At 42.5% G+C, this 22,784-nt stretch overlaps 3 protein-coding genes across 3 annotated transcripts; 2 read left to right on the top strand and 1 right to left on the bottom strand.

The window, feature by feature from the left end:
* The first annotated feature begins 8,742 nt into the window (after window positions 1-8,742).
* On the top strand, window positions 8,743-12,133 carry LOC121777459 (BTB/POZ domain and ankyrin repeat-containing protein NPR1-like). Its single transcript, XM_042174724.1, has 5 exons — window positions 8,743-9,077; window positions 9,173-10,126; window positions 10,583-11,336; window positions 11,407-11,604; window positions 11,718-12,133. Exons 2-5 carry the CDS (start codon window positions 9,572-9,574, stop codon window positions 11,972-11,974), a joined length of 1,764 nt encoding a protein of 587 aa, XP_042030658.1. The 5' UTR covers window positions 8,743-9,077; window positions 9,173-9,571; the 3' UTR covers window positions 11,975-12,133.
* Window positions 12,134-16,064: 3,931 nt separating this feature from the next.
* LOC121777856 (TATA-binding protein-associated factor 2N-like) lies at window positions 16,065-16,910 on the bottom strand. The gene has a single exon (XM_042175204.1). It carries the CDS (start codon window positions 16,908-16,910, stop codon window positions 16,065-16,067), a length of 846 nt encoding a protein of 281 aa, XP_042031138.1.
* Window positions 16,911-18,410: 1,500 nt separating this feature from the next.
* LOC121775717 (bifunctional sesquiterpene synthase 1-like) lies at window positions 18,411-21,363 on the top strand. The gene is made up of 7 exons (XM_042172743.1): window positions 18,411-18,558; window positions 18,973-19,237; window positions 19,488-19,872; window positions 19,977-20,195; window positions 20,423-20,561; window positions 20,674-20,922; window positions 20,982-21,363. The coding sequence occupies exons 1-7, from the start codon at window positions 18,445-18,447 to the stop codon at window positions 21,270-21,272; spliced, it is 1,662 nt and encodes a 553-aa protein (XP_042028677.1). The 5' UTR covers window positions 18,411-18,444; the 3' UTR covers window positions 21,273-21,363.
* Window positions 21,364-22,784: the final 1,421 nt, after the last annotated feature.

Below are 22,784 nucleotides of genomic sequence, written 5' to 3'. Positions count from 1 at the left end.
TTTTTACGTACCAGTCTATTTTTCAGTGTGCGTTTGTGTTTGGTGTCAAGATAGAATTCCATCTCCGAGTAGATGGAGATGGTTGGTGACCTAGCGAGATTGCATAGGGGCAAGCTCAGGTCAGACTCGAGACGTTAGCAATATAGTTGAATAGGATAGAGTAATTATAAATTACTTTCTCAGTTCTAAAGTAAATGATTCATATTTTTTTATTGAGACATTCTAAATTATGTGATACATATATATTTTCTTTTTGGAAAAAACCTAATTAGTGTTATCCCTTTGAATTTATTACTATCTTTTTACTTATCTATTTTAGTCCTCCTTTATTCTTGACTTTAGCTGAATCAACTAAATACCACTTTTTAATTCTTTTTTGAAAAGAAACTTATAATGCTTACTTTTTCATGCCTCACTCCTTATTTTTTTCCCAACACCCACTTCTCAAAAGAAAGATTCCATAGTAATAAATATATCAAATTTAATTGTAAATCGAGGGTTTTCAAATTTTGAAAGAGACAAGTATTAATATTAGAAGTACTTTATTAAGAGGGCATTCACGTTTTGGTCATGATGGTTTATCATCAAGCAAAAAAAGTGATGATTTATTTATTACGTCTCAATATTTTTTTTCTGGTTGTTTTTTCATTTGTAGACTCATTGAAATAAGAAATAGGCATTGACCCTATCAATCAATTTCAAATTAAAAATAAAAAAAAATCAATTTCTTATAATATTTAATTTGTTTCTGCTATCAAAATTCTCACAGATTAGAATAACACCAATACAAATCCCATATTTTCTACTAGTGTTTGTGAATAACATAATTAGTAATCACTAATCACACTCACAATTGGACTCATTCAACGGTCTTAGCTAATCCTATTTGACAAAACATGATTGATGAGGCGGCGAATTTTTGATGTTTGTAAATGCAGGAAATAAATGAAGATCAACACAGAGATTTTACGTGGTTCGATTTACTGAGGTAAATCTACGTCCACGGGGAGAAATGGGGGCAGGTTTGTATTGCTTGATCTGCGAATTACAGCTTACAACACAGACTTGCTATATGATTATTTCTCTAGAGAGATTCTAACCCCTCTCTATCAGATCTAAGTCCTATTTATATATTGAACTAAGATCGTGGCTTGCATCACCACCCTAAGTCGTGGATGTCGTGTAGGTCATGGCCTAAGATCGTGGCCTGAGTTGACGCCACGTGGTAGTGGGTGTGTTGGAAGTTGTGGAAATCCTGCATGGGTCCACTAACTCCTTGTTCGGTCGAATACTGAGACCGAACTGCTTTGGTTGCCGATCTGAGAGTAGAGCTTGATGCCGACCTGAGAGCAGAGCTTGATTGGTTGGCTTTTACCGAGCTGTAGGCTGAGGCCGAACTCTTTGGTAATGCCGAACTCCTCCGAACTCTTTGGTAATGCCGAACTCATACTCTTCCTTGGGCTTTGGGCTGATGGGCCGTCACTGCTGTTGGGCTTGTTTAGTTCGTACCCCATCACTACCCCCCCCGAAAGACGAAGTGAATCACTTCGGTGAATCACTACCTCATCGGCCTCACCCTCTCCGTTGTAAGTCGAAGCGGGTGAAACGGGTCCCACGGAGGCAAAGATAGCCTCCAGGTTCTCGTCCCGATCAGCTCGACAACTCCGGACTCGGTCTGCAGAAAGCAGGACCGAAGATGAAGCGAGCTCCTCAAGGAGCGGCAGATTCTGAAGCCGAGCTGCTATCTCTCGGCTGTACAGAGGCAGCACGACGTCGGCCCCCTGCTCGCCCTTATCGGCAATTAGCCTTACCAGACTACCGACAAAAGCCGAGAACTGGCTGCTCAAAAAGAGTTTCTCCGTGTAAACACGGAGAGCCTCCCCCTGGGCAACCACGGCGGCAGCATCACTCCGTTTCGTCTGCTCTCGCTGGATGACGAGCTGGTTTTTGGCAAACTGAGCTTCATCCTGGGCCGAAATCCTAGCAGCTCTGGCTTTCTCAAAGTTTGCCTCGGCCTGCTCGGCCCGATGACAAGCAGCCGCCAACTTCCTCTGCATCTCGGCATAGTCGTTGGACGCTTTGGAGAGTTCGACGGCGACGAGCTTGGAGAGCATATCGTTCCTCTGAAAATGGATAAGGAAAAAAGTCAACAGAGGGCACCAAAAATACAGGACAGAAGCCAAGCCAAAGAATCAAGAAGACAATTCACCTCGGCGAAGTCCGTGGGCCATAAAAATGGCTCACAGATATGCTCCGAAGGAGGCGCCAAGACCACGTCTTTCTCTGGCGCTCTCGGGGGCTTCTGGGTCTTCCCCTTCCTACTTGCCGAAGTCGACTCCGGCTTCTTTGGACCCGAAGAGGTCTTTTGCCTCTTCGGATTCTTCTCGGCATCAGGCGCCGAGCTGGTAGCCTTCTCTTTCTCCGGCTCCTCAAGCTCGGAGGACTTTCGGATAGCCTTATTCAGCATGAACACTGCCAAAAAGCAAGAAAACAAGGTTAGTTTTCTTCGTTAAAGCAGTAGAGCATAAAGATAAAGAGAAATCCTCAGCCTCGGCCTCTTCGTCCGAAGACGAGATATTGAACACGAGGTCGCCCTTGACGAGCTCAGTTTCCGAATACTGTTTCCTAATCATAGGAATCTTATTGAGCTCGCCCTCGAGCTCGGCCAACGGTTCTAACCGAGGATGGGGAATCACGGACTTCGGCCTTCTCCAAGGAAAGCCCGGAGCCAAAGTCCTATTATAAAAAAAGAAACGGTGAGGCCGAGCCGCTGGAGCGGGAGGCCGAAGTCGAGCGAGCCGGGCATCCGGAGAAGGAAGCCGATCAGGAGACGCAGCAGATCGGCTACGGTGGCGCCGAGCAGGCTGGGGAGAGCAAGGAGGCAGAGGCTGAAGCTGAAGCAGAGAAGGAAGCTGAACCTCACCGAGAAGGTGGAGACGAAGCTAGCGAAGTATGATTTCGTCTCCCTTCTCTTAGTTTAGTTTCTTCCTTTATGTAAAATGGCCTTGAAGCCCTCCTTGTATAGAAAAATTTTTTTCTTATGAATGAAAAAATTCTTCTTTCTGCTCTTGTGTCTTCGTATAGCCTTTCGTACTCTCTTACTCCTGTTGTAGTTTACTACCTGCTCGGTAAGCTGAAATGCCGAACTGACGTAGCTGCTTTGTATTCTTAACTCTCAAGGAGCTGGAGGTACTTCACTGGAAGCGGCTGTACTCTTCGGCTTTAGACGAAGCTGAGAAAAGAGCTATAGCCGATCAGACGAAGAATGACGAGCTTCTGGCTCGTTTGGTGAAGCTGGATGCCGATAATAAGGACTTAGAGTCCGATAAGAATGATCTGGAGGCCGAGCTGAATACGACCATTGCTGAGAGGACTGCGTACGAGGATTACATCCGTGTGCGCGGGGGAATGACCATATCAGATGTTCAGAGTCGAGTTGACGAACTATGGGAGGAATATAATGTACTCCGGAGGAACAATGCGCTGGAGAGCTCGGCTTGCCAACAAGTCGTGACATCATTGCGGCGCTGGGCTTCTCGGTACAACATTGTTCTTTCTCGGCGCCCCTCCATAGAAAGATTCCTTCGGCATATCGTGCCAACAGATGCTCGCACTCCAGATCAAACCTTTGATTCACTTGCTCAAAACCGTACTCCAAGTCAGCAACGAACTCTGGAACAGCCGGAAACGTCAAGACGAGAACAGGCTGAAGTTCGTAGAGGAGCTGTGATTATGAGTGAGCAAGATCAACAAATGCTTCGTGAAGAGACTCTTCGCCGCCGAGGTGCTAGGGCTTCCCGGGCTCAGAGAAGAGGTGGCAGGTCGATTAGAGCATCTCGTCGACCTGCTTATTCTGCAGCTGCCTGGAACGCCCGAACTCAGCTTCACGAGGATTTTGTGAATAGATGGCTCAACTTTAGCAACCCTGGACAGTAGAATAGTCCTTTGTAATAGCGTAACGCCATCTTGTAGGGTAGCGGAGTTGTGTGCCGAACAAGATTTGAAAATGAAATTTTGTTTTTGTTTTCGCTTCTAACACTGTGTATTTACAGCTTAGCGAAAAAATTTCATCGTACTTGTCCTCGGTCTTATGAAGTAAACTTCTTTGACCGGACTTGTCTTTGGTCTGATGAAATAAACATCTTTGACCGGACTCGTCTTTGGTCTGATGAAATAAACATCTTTGACCGGACTCGTCTTTGGTCTGATGAAATAAACATCTTTGACCGGACTCGTCTTTGGTCTGATGAAATAAACATCTTTGACCGGACTCGTCTTTGGTCTGATGAAATAAACATCTTTGACCGGACTCGTCTTTGGTCTGATGAAATAAACATCTTTGACCGGACTCGTCTTTGGTCTGATGAAATAAACATCTTTGACCGGACTCGTCTTTGGTCTGATGAAATAAACATCTTTGACCGGACTCGTCTTTGGTCTGATGAAATAAACATCTTTGACCGGACTCGTCTTTGTGTTCTAATTTGGCGATTTTCGTCGCCGGGATCGAACTTTCCCTTGTCCTAATTCGGCGAGTTTTATCGCGTGGATCGGACTTCCCCAGTTAACCGAAGTGGTCTTATGCAGTAAACCTCTTTGACTAGACATGGTCGTCCTCGGTCTTATGAGGTAAACTGCTTTGACCGAACTTGGTCGTCCTAATTCGGCGAGTTTTATCGCGTGGATTGGACTTTCCCTTGTCCTAATTCAGGCAAGTTTTATCGCGAGAATCGGACTTTTGTTGCAGTTCGTTTCAGACGAAGTGCTTGATTCTTAAGCAGAATTGTGGTCTTGTATCCTCTTTAGAAGCTTTGACACACAATCGTGGGCTTGTTGCAGCTCGTTTCAGACGAACTGCTTGTTTAAGCTGAATTGTGGTCTTGTATCCTCTTTAGAAGCTTTGACGCACAATCGTTGGCTTGTATGTTCTAAAAAGGGGATCAGCCTTTGAAGAACGAGATACCTCAGTTTTATTTGTAAGAGACGACACTCACATAGACAGACACAACGCACGTAGAGACAAGAACAAGTAAAAAACAAAGAAAACACATAAGACTGACTGACCGGACTGTCTCTTACAAATGGAACTTTTTGAGGTTGGAAACGTACCATGTTCGGGGTACTTGTGCTCCTGACGCGTGAGTCAATTTGTAAGACCCTTTGCCGAGGACTTCTGACACCCGATATGGACCTTCCTATGTGGGTTCGAGTTCGCCCAGCTTTTCTGCTCGGCTTACTTCGTTGTTTCTCAAGACGAGATCTCCCACTTGAAATTGCAGCTTCTTCACCCTTTGGTTGTAATACCGGGCTACTTGCTCCTTGTACTTGGCTGCTTTTAGGCAGGCCAATTCTCTTCTTTCTTCGGCAAGATCTAGTTCGGCTCTCAGTCCGTCACCATTCATTTCTGAGGAGAAATTGAGTTCGGGGACTGGATATGCCGATCTCAACCGAATCACGGCTTCAGTGCCGTACACCATCGAGTTCGGCTCCGGTGTGACTTCGGTCATTTCGCCGGCCTCTGATTCCGGCTGCTGTGATTGCTATGCTTGATGGTGCCGAACTGATTGCTCGGCACTTTTAAGCGCAATCTGCGAACACACTTGCTCTTTTTCGATCACCTCGGATGACCGCTATCTCTCCTTTAGTGGAGAAAGTGTTCGGCGAGGATGCCTCTGATCGCTATGACCGGGCTTCTTTTTGTCTTCTCTGGATGAGCTGTCTAAAGACCGTTTTCGACGGTCTGCCTCATCGGCACGAGAAAACTTGTCCGCAATGTCCCACATCTCTTGAGCTGTTTGCGGACCGCACTCCACGAGCTTTCTGTAGAGAGCTCCGGGCAGGATTCCATTTTGGAATGCCGAAATGACAAGTAGATCATTGAGATTATCTACTTGTAGGCATTCCTTATGGAATCTCGTCAGGAAGTCGCTGATCTCTTCGTCGCGACCTTGACGTATAGAAAGCAGCTGAGCCGAAGTAATCCGGGCTTCCGCTTTCTGAAAGAACCTCCTGTGGAAAGCATCCATTAGATCTCGGTAGGATCTAATGCTGCCTTGGGGGAGGCTATCGAACCATCTTCTTGCGTTCCCGATAAGCAGTTCGGGAAACAGCTTGCACATGTGGACCTCGTTGAGACCCTGGTTCGCCATGTTATATTGATAGCGTCCCAAGAAATCATGAGGATCCACGAGTCCGTCATAGGTTATCGACGGAGTTCGGTAGTTCTGTGGTAGGGAAGTTCGGGTAACATCGTCCGAGAACGGAGTCCTCAATGCTCCGTACATGGCGAACCCGACATTTTTTCGGTATGGAGGAGATGGAGTTCTCCTGTGATTCCGGTACCGAGGATTCTTTCTTCTGGAAGACATGACACTACTGCGGTAGTGACTGTCTCGTATGGAGGGAGAGGGAGAATCCGCCGTTTTCGCCTCCGGCTGCTTTTGGCTTCTCTGCAGGAAGGTTAAGAATTCCTCCTGCTTTTCAGCCAAAAACAGCTTGACAGCCTCGTTCAAATCGGGCTGCTGGGAAGACTCGGTGTGACGGCTTTTGGAGCGGCTTGTTCCTCCGCCATGAGAACTGGTGGTGGATTTATCCCTAGGCTGTTTTCCAGGCCTATGGGGTGGATTGGCTTCCTCCTGGTTCTCACGGGCAGGAATACGGGTACTCTGCGATCTGGTATGCATTTTTTGGGTTGAAAAAATGGTCAAAAATTCGCTTTATCACAAATTTGGTTCTCTGTTTCCCACAGACGGCGCCAGTGATGAGGCGGCGAATTTTTGATGTTTGTAAATGCAGGAAATAAATGAAGATCAACACAGAGATTTTACGTGGTTCGATTTACTGAGGTAAATCTACGTCCACGGGGAGAAATGGGGGCAGGTTTGTATTGCTTGATCTGCGAATTACAGCTTACAACACAGACTTGCTATATGATTATTTCTCTAGAGAGATTCTAACCCCTCTCTATCAGATCTAAGTCCTATTTATATATTGAACTAAGATCGTGGCTTGCATCACCACCCTAAGTCGTGGATGTCGTGTAGGTCATGGCCTAAGATCGTGGCCTGAGTTGACGCCACGTGGTAGTGGGTGTGTTGGAAGTTGTGGAAATCCTGCATGGGTCCACTAACTCCTTGTTCGGTCGAATACTGAGACCGAACTGCTTTGGTTGCCGATCTGAGAGTAGAGCTTGATGCCGACCTGAGAGCAGAGCTTGATTGGTTGGCTTTTACCGAGCTGTAGGCTGAGGCCGAACTCTTTGGTAATGCCGAACTCCTCCGAACTCTTTGGTAATGCCGAACTCATACTCTTCCTTGGGCTTTGGGCTGATGGGCCGTCACTGCTGTTGGGCTTGTTTAGTTCGTACCCCATCAATGATTATCAAATTAGTTAATGTTGCTAAACTAATAAATATCCAAACCCCAATAAGCTCAGCCACGTATTTCATTATTTAATTTAAAAATGGGCCCTAATGACCAAAAAAGTCTTAATCTAAAAGACAAACACCAAAGTCGTGCGTAATAACAACACATCACCTCAAATATTTAATCTACGACGAAGCTTCCTCGTAGGACCCACCACCAAAGGAAAAAAATCAAATATTTCATTTTTAAATAATTTTTTATTAATCCCACATTTTCCGGTGTGTTTTCCTCAAAGCGAAATATTTCTAAATACTATCAATACAATTCGTCCACCATTAATATCTTTTTTATGTCTCTTTTATTTTATTTTTTCATCTTCGGTAGATAAATCACATATTTTAATTTATAAAAATATGATTCTCCTCAATTTTATTAAAATTTTAAAAATTCATGTTAAGTCCAAATAAGATTTTTTATATAGACAAATAAAATAGTAGTAGTACATAATTAATTCTTTTACATATATACTCCATCTCTATTATGTGAGATATTTCTTTTAAAAATTGAGATTTTATTAATTAAGTGGAGAAGAATAAAATAGGAGAATGAATAAAATAAATAGAAAAAAGTAAAAGAAAAATGTTGAAAAAGAAAATGACTCATTTAATTTAAAACATCCCAAAAAGAAATACTCCCTTTATTTCAAGTTACTTGAGTCATATTTCATTTTAGATTGTCCTAAGTTACATGAGTCATTTCTCTTTTTAACTAAAAATAAAACATCTAATCACACTTACTTTATTTTTTTCTTTTTACATTATTCTCACTTCTCTCTTTACTTTATTCTCTCCTTTATTTTATTTAACATATTAAATATAATTTTTCTTAAATCACCTATAAAAAAGCGTCTCATGTGATGCGGATAAAAGATGTATTTTAGTTTCTATTTATTCAATACAATAAACAATAGTGTATTGAATTTTGTGAACAACAAAAACCTGTCCATTTGAATAAAAAAAAGAAAGTAATAAAAATAAGAATAAAGAAGCAAAACTATTTACGTAAATCACATGATATAAGAAGGTGACGCGATAGCTCATGAGCGGTAGCCGACACCCGAAGCGTGACGTCATACATGACGTCTTCACCCACAACTTATACACTGACACGTCATAATTTATCAAATTAAATTTACTGAAAAACACAAAAAGCCACCCGACACCTCACTGGTGGGGCCCGAACCCAACCACTCCAGCAAATTTTCCGCCGCAAACCCGCCCCGACCCGAATCCGGTCGGTTGAACTTTCACCTTTTTTTTCCTTTTAAACACCATTTTTTTCCCAGATATTCATTACTGTTCTTGTCAAATTGGGTTAGTGGGTCGATTAAAAAACACATTTTAAAGCGAATTTCTGTAGTGAATTCGTCTGCAATTTACTGGGACCCGGGATTAGAGAAATGGGTCGCGAAATGGAGCTGGAACAAGTGTCGACTTCACTGTTAAAAACTTAATCAAAAGCTTTTTTTCATCAGTCAACCCACGTAATTTCTTTGATTCCATCACGAAATTTCATTAAACCCACGTGGGTCCCTCTTTGGACTGTTTTCTCCCTTGAATTCTAAGCTTTAATTTCTGTGTTTTCGGCTGGGTGGTCTCTGGATCTAGCTCAATTGCAAATTTCTCCACCTTTAACATCGCCAGCTTTAATAAGGTAAGGTTTAATTTCGATTGAAGGGCTTGAATTCGTCTTAAAAAAGTGTTCCTGATTTAAGGGCTTGTTTGTTATTTTTTTCAATTTATTTTCAGGCGCGCCAAGAATCAAGAACACGTGAAATCCGTGGTGAATTGGTGTTGTAATTGAGAAAAAAACGTGTTGATTTGATGTAATTGTGAATTCCGTGGCTTTGTTGTCAAGGGGTGCCGTAGTATTTGATTCTTGGCACAAGGGAATTTCTGCCGTGTGTTACTTCTTTGGCATCATGATTCTCTCGCCTTTTGCTTTACATAAGAGTGGGAGGAATTTGATGGTGGTGTTGTCAATTCGTTGCTGTTTCCTTGCATTTGTGAAGGGCATGAAATATCTCGAGTTTGTTTTTGGTTAAAGCTTTTTCAATAGGTAGATTCAATATGAATGCTGTGGGAATTCATCTTAGGTAGGAATAGGAAGGAACACACTCTTTGCTCATATGCTGTGGTGAATTGGTGATGGATACCTCTGCAGAGCCATCATCTTCAATCAGCTTCACCTCCTCCTCCCGTTTCTCGAATGGATCGACCGCGAGCAACAGAATGCACGCCTCTGGTGTTGGATCGGATGCAGGGCTGAATCTCGAAATCATCAGCTTGAGCAGGCTGAGTAGCAATTTGGGGCAGCTGTTGTCGGATTCCGGTGGCGACTTCAGTGATGCGGAGGTTGTGGTGGAAGAGAGTAGCGTGGGCGTGCACCGGTGCATCTTGGCTGCCCGGAGCAACTTTTTCCGTGACTTGTTTGCCAAGGATAAGGTTGTCGGTGGGAAGGAGGGAAAGCCGAGGTATTACATGGCGAATATGTTGCCGTATGGCAAGGTTGGATACGAGGCGTTTGTGATCTTCTTGAGCTACTTGTACACGGGGAAGCTTAGGGCGTCCCCTTCGGAGGTGTCTACGTGCGTGGATAGTTTGTGTGCTCACGATGCCTGCAGGCCCGGGATCGACTTTGCTGTGGAGTTGATGTATGCATCCACCATTTTTCAAGTCTCCGAGCTTGTTTCTCTTTTTCAGGTATAAAAGGGCTAAGAACTCTACTCGAATTGGATAATGCTTGTTTGTATGCCTTTTGTCGTTGTGAAGAACTAACAAGTTATGAGATGTTTTCGTATGTATGAACTAATTGTGAATCTTGAGTTGTTTTTAGATGGAGTAATACAACTAGTTTGTTTATATGCTCGTTGCCTTTTAACTAATGTTCGAACAAGTTTGTAGATAAAACTAGCAAGTGCTTTCTCCTTTGCGAAAATCCGAGCATTTAGTGATGCAATCTTGACTTGCAGCGTCGCCTTCCGTTGTCAATTAAGTGATGAACAAATGAGTTATGAGATGTTTTCGTGTGTATGAACTAATTGTGAATCGTTATGAGGTATAATTGTGATTCTTGAGTTGTTTTTAGATGGACTAATACAAGTAGTTTATATGCTACTTGCCTTTCAACTAATGTTCAAATGCATTCTTAAATTGCAGCGTCGCCTTGTTAATTTGGTTGGGAAGGCTGTTGTAGAGGATGTCATCCCGATTCTCACAGTCGCGTTCCATTGTCAATTGAGCCAGCTCCTCACTGTGTGCGCCCACAGAGTAGCTCTGTCGGATCTTGAGACGATCTTCATTGAGAAGGTCGTCCCGTCTAGTGTTGCAGAGGAAATTAAATTACTTCGTCTCAAATTCCAATCAGAGCAAGAAAATCAAGCGCCTCCCGTGGATCCTATGCTCGAGAAGCACATCAAGAGAATACACAAGGCGTTGGACTCGGATGATATTGAGCTCGTGAGGCTTCTCCTGACCGAGTCTGATGTAACCCTGGACGAGGCCTGTGCCCTGCATTACTCCGCTGCATTTTGTGACCCCAAGATAGTTTCGGAGGTGCTTAGTCTAGGTCTAGCCGACGTCAATTTGAGGAATTCACGGGGCTACACGGTGCTCCACGTTGCTGCTAGGCGGAAGGAGCCGTCAATTATAGTGTCGCTTCTGACCAAAGGAGCGTCTGCAGCAGAGCCGACGTTTGATGGGCAGAGCGCAGTTAGTATCTGCAGGAGGCTGACGAGGCCGAAGGAGTATCAGATGAAACGAGAGAAAGGGCAGGAGGCGAACAAGGACCGGATATGCATCGACGTGTTGGAGAGAGAGATGCGGAGGAATCCAACCGCAGGGCACGCATCTTTCTTGTCCCTCGCGATGGCTGATGATCTGCACATGAAATTGCTATACTTGGAAGATAGAGGTAGCTCGTTGATTTTGATTTTTTAACTCGATTACTTGATTCTTGATGTTTGTGTGATCGTATTTTACAGTGGCGTTTGCTCGGATGTTCTTCCCTACTGAAGCGAAGCTGGCTATGGAAATCGCGTATGCTGAGTCGACGTCGGACCTTGCTGGTCTTCTCGCATCTAGAGGTTCGAGCGGGAACTTGATGGAGGTGGACTTGAACGAGACGCCCGTCTCCCAGAATAAACGGCTCATTTCAAAAATAGAAACCCTATCTAGAACAGGTATAAGACGTTTCTCCTCCAACCAGTGGGTTTGAATATCGTATATGGCGGGGCCCACTTTCCCATCCGGTCTCTAGAGCTTCGTTCTAACTTTTGTCGTTTTTTGGTGGCAGTTGAGTTGGGACGGAGATACTTCCCGAATTGCTCGCAGGTGCTGGACAAGTTCATGGAAGACGACTTGCCTGATGCGCTCTACCTTGAGACGGGCACCCCGGAAGAGCAGAAGATGAAACGGACGCGCTTCATGGAGCTCAAAGACGAGGTTCATCGAGCGTTCAGCAAGGACAAAGCGAAGCTCCATCGCTCCGGGTTTTCGTCGTCGTCTTCCTCCTTCAAAGACAGCATATCTCACAAAATATATAAAATTTGAGAAAAGAAATAGAAAGAAAGAAAGATGTTCTTAGCACTGTTTTCTACACTTGTAGAGATGTGTTTTTAGCAAATTCTTGTAATAAATGTTTTAAGATGCATCAGTTACTAACCTTGTTTATTGAAAGGCAGTTTCTAATTAACTTCTTGATTTTGTGAAGATGTGTAATTTTAACTTTCAGAATTTATTCGGAAATTTACTAATGATTTTATGTAATTTTCAGATATAAGTGTGAAATTAGAGTTCGTCTTAAGATTTTACCTAGGACACCTAAGAATCAAATTATTGTCCAATAAAATTGGGATCGTGCCATATTCTAAAGAATAAAACAAAAACATATTAAAATTAGGATTACTAATTTGTAGATTTACATGCAATTACATCTTCTTATTTTATATAGATTTGACAACTATATAATGTTGCCACAATTTACTATGCTGCTATATGAATCCCAGATATAAGTGACATGTAATTTATGCATTTTTGTTACCGTGAAAAACAAAGTCTATCAAAATTGTTTTACAATGATAGTAATTTGGTAATAATAGAATTCTTTCTGTTCCAACACATTTTCCTCATGTCGCAAGTTGTTATCCAAACGCCATTAGAGCATTCCCATCCGTGCTCTTGACAACGAGCACGGATGCGAGCCCGGATCCACATTTATTACTTTTTTACTCTCTGCTCTTAGGCAAGAGCACAACATCCACATCCGTGCTCTTTCGCAAAGACAAACTCAAGAGTCCCACCATTCTATTATTCAATTTAAATAAAATATTTCCACAATATTAAAATGCATTAAAATTACCCGAAATAATATTACAAACTAAAAAAAAAATTACATAATTAAAATTTTAAAAATTAAAAATTACATAATTAAAATCCTAAAAATAAAAAATTAAATAATTAAACTCCTAAAAAATAAAAATTACATAATTAAACTCCTAAAAAATAAAAAATTACATAATTAAAGGCTAAAAATACCCATGTGGAAGACTATTCATCCGGCTCTCCCAATGTTCTTTGGAGACCCCGTATCATTGCCACATGCGATCGAAGTTGCTCGGGGATCATAGTTGACCTATCGGCTAAATTGAGTTGGGCCAAAACCGCCCACAACGAGTTGGTGGGGGGTTGAGATGGCACATAGGGAACGGAGCGGGAGCGGGGTCGGATGGAGTCGGGCGCGACGGCGGTTGGTCGTCGCCTTCTTCCTTCATTGCAGCCGGCGTTGGGAACTGCTCGGGCCAGCGTCGGGAACTGCTCGGGCCAGCGTCGGGGCTACACAAGTTAGTTCCGGCAAGTTGGCTGGCCACATCATCGGAGCCGGCGTCGGATAGAGATACCGACCTCGACCGTTTGTTGGAGGAGCTAGAGAAGGATGATACGCCTCCCCTATACTTCGGATGCACACGCACCTCCTGCAAAGCGCCGAGGTACTTGAACGGTTTGTAATTTATGGATTGGGAGGTCGCCAAGGCGGCACTGATGATGTCAACCTCGCTCCTGCCGCTCCTCGCCGACCGCTTTTCCTGGAGGTAATACCCCTGGAACTTTTGGATCTCTTCGTTGGCTCTGTATATGGTATTGCGCACCACACTATCATTGCACTTGATGGTTCCAGCTAGGCGGTTTTCATTTTACCGGCGAGAGACGCGCCACTAAAACCTATCTCCGCTTTGGTTCGTGCCAACCTCCGGATCTTCGAAGATACTCAAATAGGAATTGAACAATTGATTCATCTCCGCCGGAGTGTACGGGGTGCGGACACCACGAGGAGTATAAGTATGAGTAGGAAGAGGAGAAGTTTGAGAGCCAGTGCTCCCTCCCGATCTGGGTTCGGGTGCCCACCCGTATTGCCCATCGGTGGCATCTTGGCCGTCCACCGGGTAAGGCCAGTAGCCACCCGGAGCTTGAGAACCTTGGGAAGGATGAGGGGCCGAAAATTGCGTTTCCGGACTAGGGAATGGTTGCGAGCCGAACCATTCGTGGTTCCAACCGCGGGAGTCGGATGGGTGATCGCCGGAGCGGGACATTTTTTTTGTAAGAGTGAAAGAAAGATTGAGAATTGATAAGAGAAAATGAGAGAATTTAGATGAGAATTGTGTAGTGTGTGGTGTGTAATTTTTTGTGTGAAAGTGGGGGTATTTATAGATGAAAATGTGAATTTTGGGGAAAAAAATTGAAAAACAAATTAAAAGTGAGGAGAAAATGGATATAATTTATTGGGAAGTGGAAAAATATTTTTTTTATTTTTTAATTAAAATCCAATTTAAAAAAAAAGGAAATTGCGAAAAATAAATTTTTTATTTTTTAATTAAAATCCGATTTTTTTAAAAAAAAGGAAATTGCCAACGCCATTGCCGTTGGCCAATCAGAAGCAGCCACGTCAGCTGCTCGCTGGCACGGACGTGCTCGATGCATCGAGCAGCGCCGTACCAGCGGCGAGAGTGCAGGGGCGGACAGCTGCGTGCCGCGCTAGCAGCACGAACGGACGGGCGGGCGGACGTGGCGCTACAGATACTCTTACAAGGCAAAATTAAATATACCGTCGTACATAATTATAACATGTATTTTATTCATCATAGATAATTCCAAAACATTTACATCTCGGTAAATAGGTTATTATTGTTGCATTGAAATTTTAACACGGGGCATTTGCAAAAGGAAGTCAAATTATGTGTATAGACTTTCAAATAAACAAAGAAAATATTTTAGATTCGTTTAGGATCATGGAATTAAAATTATGATGGAATTGGAATTTGAAATTATACTACTCCCTCCATCCTTGATAAATAGTCAATTTTGTCATGTCCGCAAAAATTCGTCTACTTCTATCTTTGGATTTTGGGCAAAAAAAATTCTATGAAAGTACTTCTACATTCAGAATACTCTAATCACTTTTTTTTCTCAATCTAGTTTATCAATTTTATAGTAATCCCATGCCATTTGCAAATTTTCTATTTTAACGGGACAGTAGAGGAGGTATTATTTTCAGTTCCAAAGCATTTGCTTGGTACCAAGTAATTATAAATTTGTGATCTATTTCCAATTTTTAATATGTTAAAAATCAATTAAAATTTAATATTGACTTTTCACCAAATTTTTTAATATTTTAAAATATATTTTGAGTTGTTTTTGTGTGAGTGTATGCGTTGTGTGTGTTGTATACAGCGCCACGGGATCCTAAGAGTGTCCACAATGGTGGCCTTCAAAGGCCACTATTTGTGGCCCGACCACCAATTGTGGCTCCCATGTGGCCTTTGTAATGGTAAATGTACAAAAGTCAATGCAAATTCAAAGGGCCACCAAATGTGGCCCTCTAAAATGTTAATTTTTTTTTTGCTTTTTTTTAATGTTATTTTTTAATTTAATTTAATGTTATTAAATTTTAGTAGATTAATAATTTGGATAATAAAAATAATTTAATAAAGAGAGAAGTAGAGACAAATTTTCGTCATACTATTAATAGGGGAAAATTCTACAACGAAAATATTTTAAAAACACAACATAATAATAAAAAGATAAAAAACGCCACCGCTTCCTACTCGGTGGCGTAATAGGAATCCGGCACATCTTCTTCACCTCCTCCACCGCCGCCGACACCGGCCCCACTGCCGCTTGCTTCGCCCGTCGCCGACCCATCGGAGAAGCCCAACTTCGACCTCAACCTAAGAATGAGGTCGTAGTACATCATCTTGGTGATAGGGTCCGTCGACTTCTCGTACAAGGACAAGTTATCCTGGAGTTGCTTCATCATCTGCACCTCCAGTGTTTGAGTCAACGCCGCGGTCGGTGTTGAATGGTGCGGTGTCGTCGCGCTCGCCCGAGAGACTTGGAAAGCGGATCTAGCTTCCCGGATGGCGGATTGTTGGCCCTGCGGGCGCTGGCGCCTCGACATTGTCGAGGGGGGCTCATCCCTCACATCGTCATTCAGGTCGAATGCACGTGAGTCGGTACCACTGCTGTACGTGCCGTCGGCCCCGATTTTTGTCCGCTTCCCAGTAGGACCGGTCTCATCGTCGCAGATCGCCTTGAATTGAGGGGAGTCTCGGAGAAGCATGTATTCATTCCAGTAGGTGAACTTGGGTCAGCGTTCAGTATTAAACAACTGATACGATAACGCTCGTACGTCGCCTTCGCTGCGGCCGCTTTCGGCATTCTGGAGCTGTCTCTCGTAAATGTTCCTGAACCTCTTCACAGCTCTACTGATCCGGCCGAACTTCTTCCGGATCTGGCCTTCATCACGTCCGGCACTGCCTTCTGGTTTGAAGCCGTTGTACACCGTCAGGACGCGCCTCCAGAAGCAAATGTCGGTCTGATCCGTACCGATGACCGGATTCGTCGTGACCGCCTCCCATGCCCGCGCAACAGCGAGGGATTCGTCGTCGTTATACTTCTCGCCTCGCCGATCACCACCGCCTCGGCCACCGCCGGTGGCCGGCTCTCTGTCTCCACCTCGCTCGCCGCCGGTGGGCCCATGCTCGCCACCGCCTCGCCCCCCACCGCCACCGCCACCGCCTCGCCTCCCACCGCCGCCGCCTCGCCTCCCACTCCCACCGCCGCCACCTCGCCCCCCACCACCGCCGGTTCGGCGACCCCCGGTGGGGGCCTCCATCTCCACACTACCGGATGTCGGGGTCTCCGGTGTACCCATCAACTGTTCCCTTGTGAATCTATCAGATTCAGACAGAGGAGACGGGGAGTATTGGAATTGGGAGGATTGGAATTGGGAGGATTGGAATTGCAGGGACGGGTTGTTGATCGCGTCCATATTCGGTCGGTAGTCCCCGAACCCCGATGGTTGGCGAACCAAGTTCCTCTGCTGGGATGGCTGGACTCGGAATTGGGGCGAGTACGGACTCCACGTCTGATTGGGGAAGTTGCCGTATCCCGGGTCTCCATACCCCGGGGAATTACCATCTCCACCTTGCATTTTTTGTAGTGTTTGAGAGTGTAAAATGAAGGGATTGGAAGTGTAGAATGAAGTGAAAAAATGGAAATGAGAGTGTATATTTATAAAAAAATTTCAAAAAAAATAAATAAATTAAATTCCACGGCTCAGCCGCGAAACGCGGCTCGATGCAATGGAGGGCCGCGGCTCACACGGCTCAGCCGCGTGAAGGCCTCGGTCGCGGCTCAGCCACGTCTCTCGCCCCAGGGCCGCGGCTCTCGGCCTCTGCAATGGGGGGCCGCGCACCGAGCCGCGGGCCGCGGCTCCCCCATTGTGGACACTCTAAACACATCTCAGGCCGTCATCAACTCCTATCCGAAATTCGTCTTCACGAAGAAGAGCGGCGCCGCCGCGGACGACAGCCTATGCTCGATTTGTTTGTCGGAGTACAGGGAATCGGAGATGCTGCGGATGCTGCCGGATTGCCGCCACTGCTTCCACGTGATGTGCGTGGATACGTGGCTGAAACTCAACGCGTCGTGCTCCGTGTGCCGGAATTCGCCGCTCCCGACGCTGCTGCAGGAGGTGGTGCCGCTGTCGCTCTACTCCGACTGGCGGAGGCGGCAGTGACGCGGCGGAGGGGTTGATTTTAATCGGTCGGTTTCTAATTTCATATATTTGGGCGTTACTTTTTTCGTAATTTTTTTGTTAGTCGTGAATCAATGGATTGTAATTTTATTATTTGTGTTCTCCAATAACAAAATATACTTGTTACATTAATAAAATATAATTATTAACATAATCCGGTCAAAATTCAATTAATATTCATTGACCGTTAAATTTAACTATTTCCGTCCAATTCGGACTAAATGTGACCCGTTTTTATTTGTGAGAGACCTAATAATTCAAAAGAGAATGTTTTGAACTAAAATTATAAAATCTCCATATATTTAGGAAAAAAAGGGCCTTTAGTCCGAATATTAATTTAATCCGAATATTAATGTAATGGAGAACAATCTTATCAAAGTGAAACACGTTCATGTATCAAATAGATTCACTATATCTATTGAGCAAATCCAATAAATGTGACAGCCTACCAATCAATAATATATCAGCGCCACTTAAATATTATACTAAAAAAATGTTTCCCAGCAACAAATTTCGGTCTATTTATAAAAGCCACATACACTTGGGGATTTATGTCACAAGTTGCTAAAAGAATATAATTCATAATATTCAAAAGACAATATTTTGAACCAAAATTATAAAATCTTCGTATGTTTAGGATAAAAAAGGGCCTTTAGTCCGAATATTGATGTTATGGAGAACACCCTTATCAAAGTGAAACAGGTTCATGTATCAAATAGATTCACTATATATATTGAGCAAATCCAATAAATGTGACAGCCTACCAATCAATAATATATCGGCGCCACTTAAATAGTATACTAAAAAAAATAAAAAAATGTTTCCCAGCAACAAATTTCGGTCTATTTATAGAAGCCACATACACTTGAGGATTTATGTCACAAGTTGCTAAAAGAATATAATTCATAATATTCAAAACTATCACAAGATGGAGCACAAGAATCACATTGCTTCAATCACTACTTCTTCTCGACCTCTCGCAAATTTTCACCCAAATGTATGGGGAGATCGCTTCCTAGTCTATACTCCACAACCATGCAAGGTAATAAATTTTCGATATGAGATTTTATGAATATTTTAATACTATCTCCACTTGTGTCTATATAAGCTATACAGTACATATCAAATCACTGTATAAGAGAGTTGATCATGTATAAATTAAGTGTATGTCAATGTTAGTTAGACGATACATATCTGAACTCTATACTAGTATGGTATCGCATGTTATCAATGCAAGTTTTACGCAATTCGATGGTACAGACACGAACTCCATATAACATGATATTGTGTGTTTTGGGCTAAGCCCATCGCGGTTTTTGTATATGCGGTGATCACTTCCATTTCCGTACTAATGGAATTTAAGAAACACTTATACATTGTTTCAATTTTTATTGTTTATCGACATGGAATGAGTTTTCACCCCAACATGAATGAAATGATATGTTGTGTGTAATAGGCTGGTGAAAAGGAATTGGTTGAGAAGCTAAAAGAGGAAGTGAAAGAAGAACTAAAGGAGGCATCAAACGACATCGTAGCGCTACTGAAATTGGTGGATGCAATACAAAGATTGGGCATTGAGTATCACTTTGAAGAGGAGATCGATCAAGCTATGCAAAATTTTTCCCAAACTTTTGAAGATTTTTGCAATGACAAAGATGATTTATACGCTAATGCCCTTGGTTTTCGCCTTTTGAGACAACATGGATACAAAATATCATGCAGTAAGTAAATAATTTTTCTATTCTATTATTTATTTTCTAAATTTTGAGTTTAGGATCTTGAAAATTCAAGTTCTTCTACTACTATTTTCTAACATCAACTTTTGCACAATGATCCCAAGTGACCAAGCAAGACCCAACAACCACAAGACCAATTTTGCGGCCCAAAAAATGCATCACCTTAGTAGAGATGCATAGAGTATTAATTTTTTAATGCAATTTCACTTAATTTAAAATATTTTATTATGACAAGGTTTGTTCGAGAAATTTAAGGATGTCGTGAAAGGCAGTTCGAATGCTCCCCACACAGCGGAGGGTATTATGGGAATCCTAGAATTTTTCGAGGCGACGCATCTGAGAGTCAACGGCGAAGACATTCTTGATGACGGCTACGTTTCGAGTAGGAAGCTTCTAGAATCTTCTCTCCCGCTTCTGACCAATCCTCCCGTCGCTGAACTAGTGGACCACGCGCTGCACCAATACTCGAAACGCAGAGGATTGCCACGTGTCGAGGCGAGGCACTACCTCTCCATCTACGCCCAATTTGACTCTCATCATCCTAAATTGCTCAAGCTTGCAAAGTTGGATTTCAACTTGCTTCAGGCTATGCACAAAGAGGAGCTGAGCGAGCTTTATAGGTAAGCTGAGTGAGCTTCATATGAGTTTTAAAATGTAAGTTACTACTTAGTTAGGTCTTGTGATTTTACTTATGTTAGAGATTATATTGTTGATTTGTGGGTAGGTGGTGGAAAGAATTGGAGGTTCCGACAAAGTTATTTTACGCGAGAGATCGAATGGTGGAGTGCTATTTTTGGATAATGGGAGTCTATTTTGAACCAAAACATGCTAAGGCTAGACAGATTACAACCAAAATGACTGCAATAGCATCGCTCTTTGATGATACATTTGACGCATATGCTACTTTTGAAGAATTGGAGCTCTTCATGGTAGCAATTGAAAGGTTAGATTCTTAAATTAGAAATTATGCGAAATACCAAGCGAGAGATCACCTACATCATTTGGTGCTACATCTCCTACTATACACACTATAATGCCTAGTCCCGGATCGGACCGGACCCCTACTTTTGCGGCCCGACCCAAATATCCCTACCCTTACCGATGCTCTAAGCGAAACATACTTGACAATGGACTTGAAATTCATAATGCTAGTCGATCTTATGCTTACAGGTGGAGCATGTCGTGTTTGGACGAACTTCCGGAATATATGAGAGGTTTTTACAAGGCGCTATTGGAAGCCTTTGAAGATATTGAGGAATATATGACCAAAGAGGGAACTTTGTATCGCCTTGGCTATGGAATTGAAGCAGTAATTACTAAAACATAACTCCCCTTTGACATTTTGTTGGTGGAATTCAAATTCATAATATTGGTAGATCTTATCTTATAATTACAAAATGTTATTTTATGGGCACGTGCAGATGAAAGTGATGGCTCGAGACTATTTTACTGAGATTAAATGGAGGGAAGAAAAGTACAAACCGAAGAGCGAGGAGTACATGCATGTTGCAACGGCTAGCTCGGGTTATACTTCACTAATAATTTGCTCATTTCTTGGAATGGGAGATTGTGTGACAAAAGAAGCATTCGATTTTGTGCTATCTAAGCAAGATATTGTGAAAGCTACCTTAAATATTTGCAGGCTCACTGATGATATTGTGGGACATGAGGTAATTATTCTAACTATCTACTCTTTTATTTAATTTAGTATATAATATTTTTTTTTCAGTTTGAGAGGAAAAGAGAGCACATACCATCTATGGTGGAGTGCTACGCAGAGGAGCATAACAAATCAAAGGAAGAAGCTGTTGATGAATTGCTGAAACGGATTGAGACAGCGTGGAAGCTCATAAACGAGGCCTTTCTCAAACCAACTAAAATTCCGACCCCTCCACTTTTCCGTATTCTCAATTTCGCCCGTGTGATTGAAGTTATTTACAGCAAGGGCGATTGGTTCACACATGTAGGTCCTGAAATGCAAAAGCTCATCACTCAACTTCTCATTGACCCCGTCCCATGAAATGGGGCTGAATTTCGGGGCAGTATTATGGATACCCTTATGGTGACTCATTTCGTGTTGAATTAAAATAAATTATGTAGGTTTTTTTAAAGAGTGTACTTTGTGTTTAATAATGTATTGTGTGCATTTGGTGATGTATTATGTAATAAAAGAGTGTACCTTGTTGTAATGATCAATGCTTTTTCCATTGTTTTAACACAAACAATCAACAATAATATTTTGTGATAGGACTCACAATTTTGACATGACATGAAAACACTTTGAGTTCAGTTTTGTCGTGGTAATGTTAGTATAAGCTTGACCCAATAAGGATATGATAATTTCACATTGAGTTCGAGTTATACTAAAATCAGATTCCGATAACCCATTAATTATTATTTTCATTCTTTATTATTTTTTATATTAATTTAGAGTTAAATTTAGGTTTTTATTCTCTCGCTTTTCATATGCCACATGTATTCTTCCATTCCATGTTTTCACCACCTATTTCACAACTTTGTGTATCTCTATTCCTTACCATTACCGTCACGACGACCACCACCACTACCATTGCCGAGTCATATCTCCTTCATAACACACATGAATCATTTCGTGTCATTATCATGTGGTTCATGTCGTGTACTCGTATTGGATTCTTGTCATTATATCATGTTCTTATCATATTGTGTCAACACAACAAAGGTCATGTCGTTAGCGAACTGCAAATTCATGTCGTTAGCGAACTGCGAATTCATGTCGCGTGAGTGTATAGTGTGTGCTGTTGTATGTAATGTGTATTGTATTATATCGTATGCATGCAGTGTGAGTGTGTGTTGTGTGCATTGTGTATGTAGTGTGTGTTTTGAGATATACTCCCCCGTCCTTTAAATTTTGGCACACTTTGACCGGACACGAGATTTAAGAAATATAATGGAAAGTGTGTTGAAAAAGTTAGTGGAGAGTGAGTCTCACTTTTATATACTATTAGTTTTATAATAAAATGAGAAAAGGAATGAATTAGTGGAATATGAGGTCCACTACCAAAAATGGTAAAAAATGAAATGCGACAAAAGGAATGAATTAGTGGAATATGAGGTCCACTACCAAAAATGGTAAAAAATGAAATGCGACAAATTTTGTGGGACGAAAGGTAGGGATTGTTCCCTTGACCATTTGGTTAAGGATAGACGAGTCTCATGCCACTCGGCCACACCCTTTGGGTTATAAATATACGGAGTACTATTTTCTCTATCCACCTGACACACAAAATAACATCTCTTAAATCTCATGTCACTATCCAAGTGTGTCATCTATTATAGGACGAAAAGAGTATAAAATTAAAACTTTAAAAGTGGAAGTATTTGAAACTGTAATCCAATCGTAAATATAAATATAGTTATAAATAAAAAATAACAGATTTACCACGTTTTTCAAGTCTATACTATTGCCATGATAGCTAACAAACTGTTTATGAAAAAATTGGCGGCGGGTTTTAATGTGCGGCGAGTTTCAATGTTTGGCGGCGAATATTTA

Source organism: Salvia splendens, chromosome 18 (genome assembly GCF_004379255.2).
Source record: "Salvia splendens isolate huo1 chromosome 18, SspV2, whole genome shotgun sequence".
Lineage (NCBI taxonomy): Eukaryota > Viridiplantae > Streptophyta > Magnoliopsida > Lamiales > Lamiaceae > Salvia > Salvia splendens.
The sequence above is the reverse complement of the archived record's forward strand: the minus strand, read 5'-3'. Positions and strand labels throughout refer to the sequence as shown.

Excerpts from the sequence above, each read along its gene's own strand:
- LOC121777459 (XM_042174724.1), top strand. The coding sequence starts at position 9,572 with ATGGATACCTCTGCAGAGCCATCATCTTCAATCAGCTTCACCTCCTCC. Across the intron at positions 10,127-10,582 it reads AGCTTGTTTCTCTTTTTCAG|CGTCGCCTTGTTAATTTGGT; the intron begins GTATAAAAGGGC and ends CTTAAATTGCAG. Across the intron at positions 11,337-11,406 it reads GCTATACTTGGAAGATAGAG|TGGCGTTTGCTCGGATGTTC; the intron begins GTAGCTCGTTGA and ends CGTATTTTACAG.
- LOC121777856 (XM_042175204.1), bottom strand. The coding sequence starts at position 16,910 with ATGCAAGGTGGAGATGGTAATTCCCCGGGGTATGGAGACCCGGGATAC.
- LOC121775717 (XM_042172743.1), top strand. The coding sequence starts at position 18,445 with ATGGAGCACAAGAATCACATTGCTTCAATCACTACTTCTTCTCGACCT. Across the intron at positions 18,559-18,972 it reads ATACTCCACAACCATGCAAG|GCTGGTGAAAAGGAATTGGT; the intron begins GTAATAAATTTT and ends TGTGTGTAATAG. Across the intron at positions 19,873-19,976 it reads GAGCTGAGCGAGCTTTATAG|GTGGTGGAAAGAATTGGAGG; the intron begins GTAAGCTGAGTG and ends ATTTGTGGGTAG.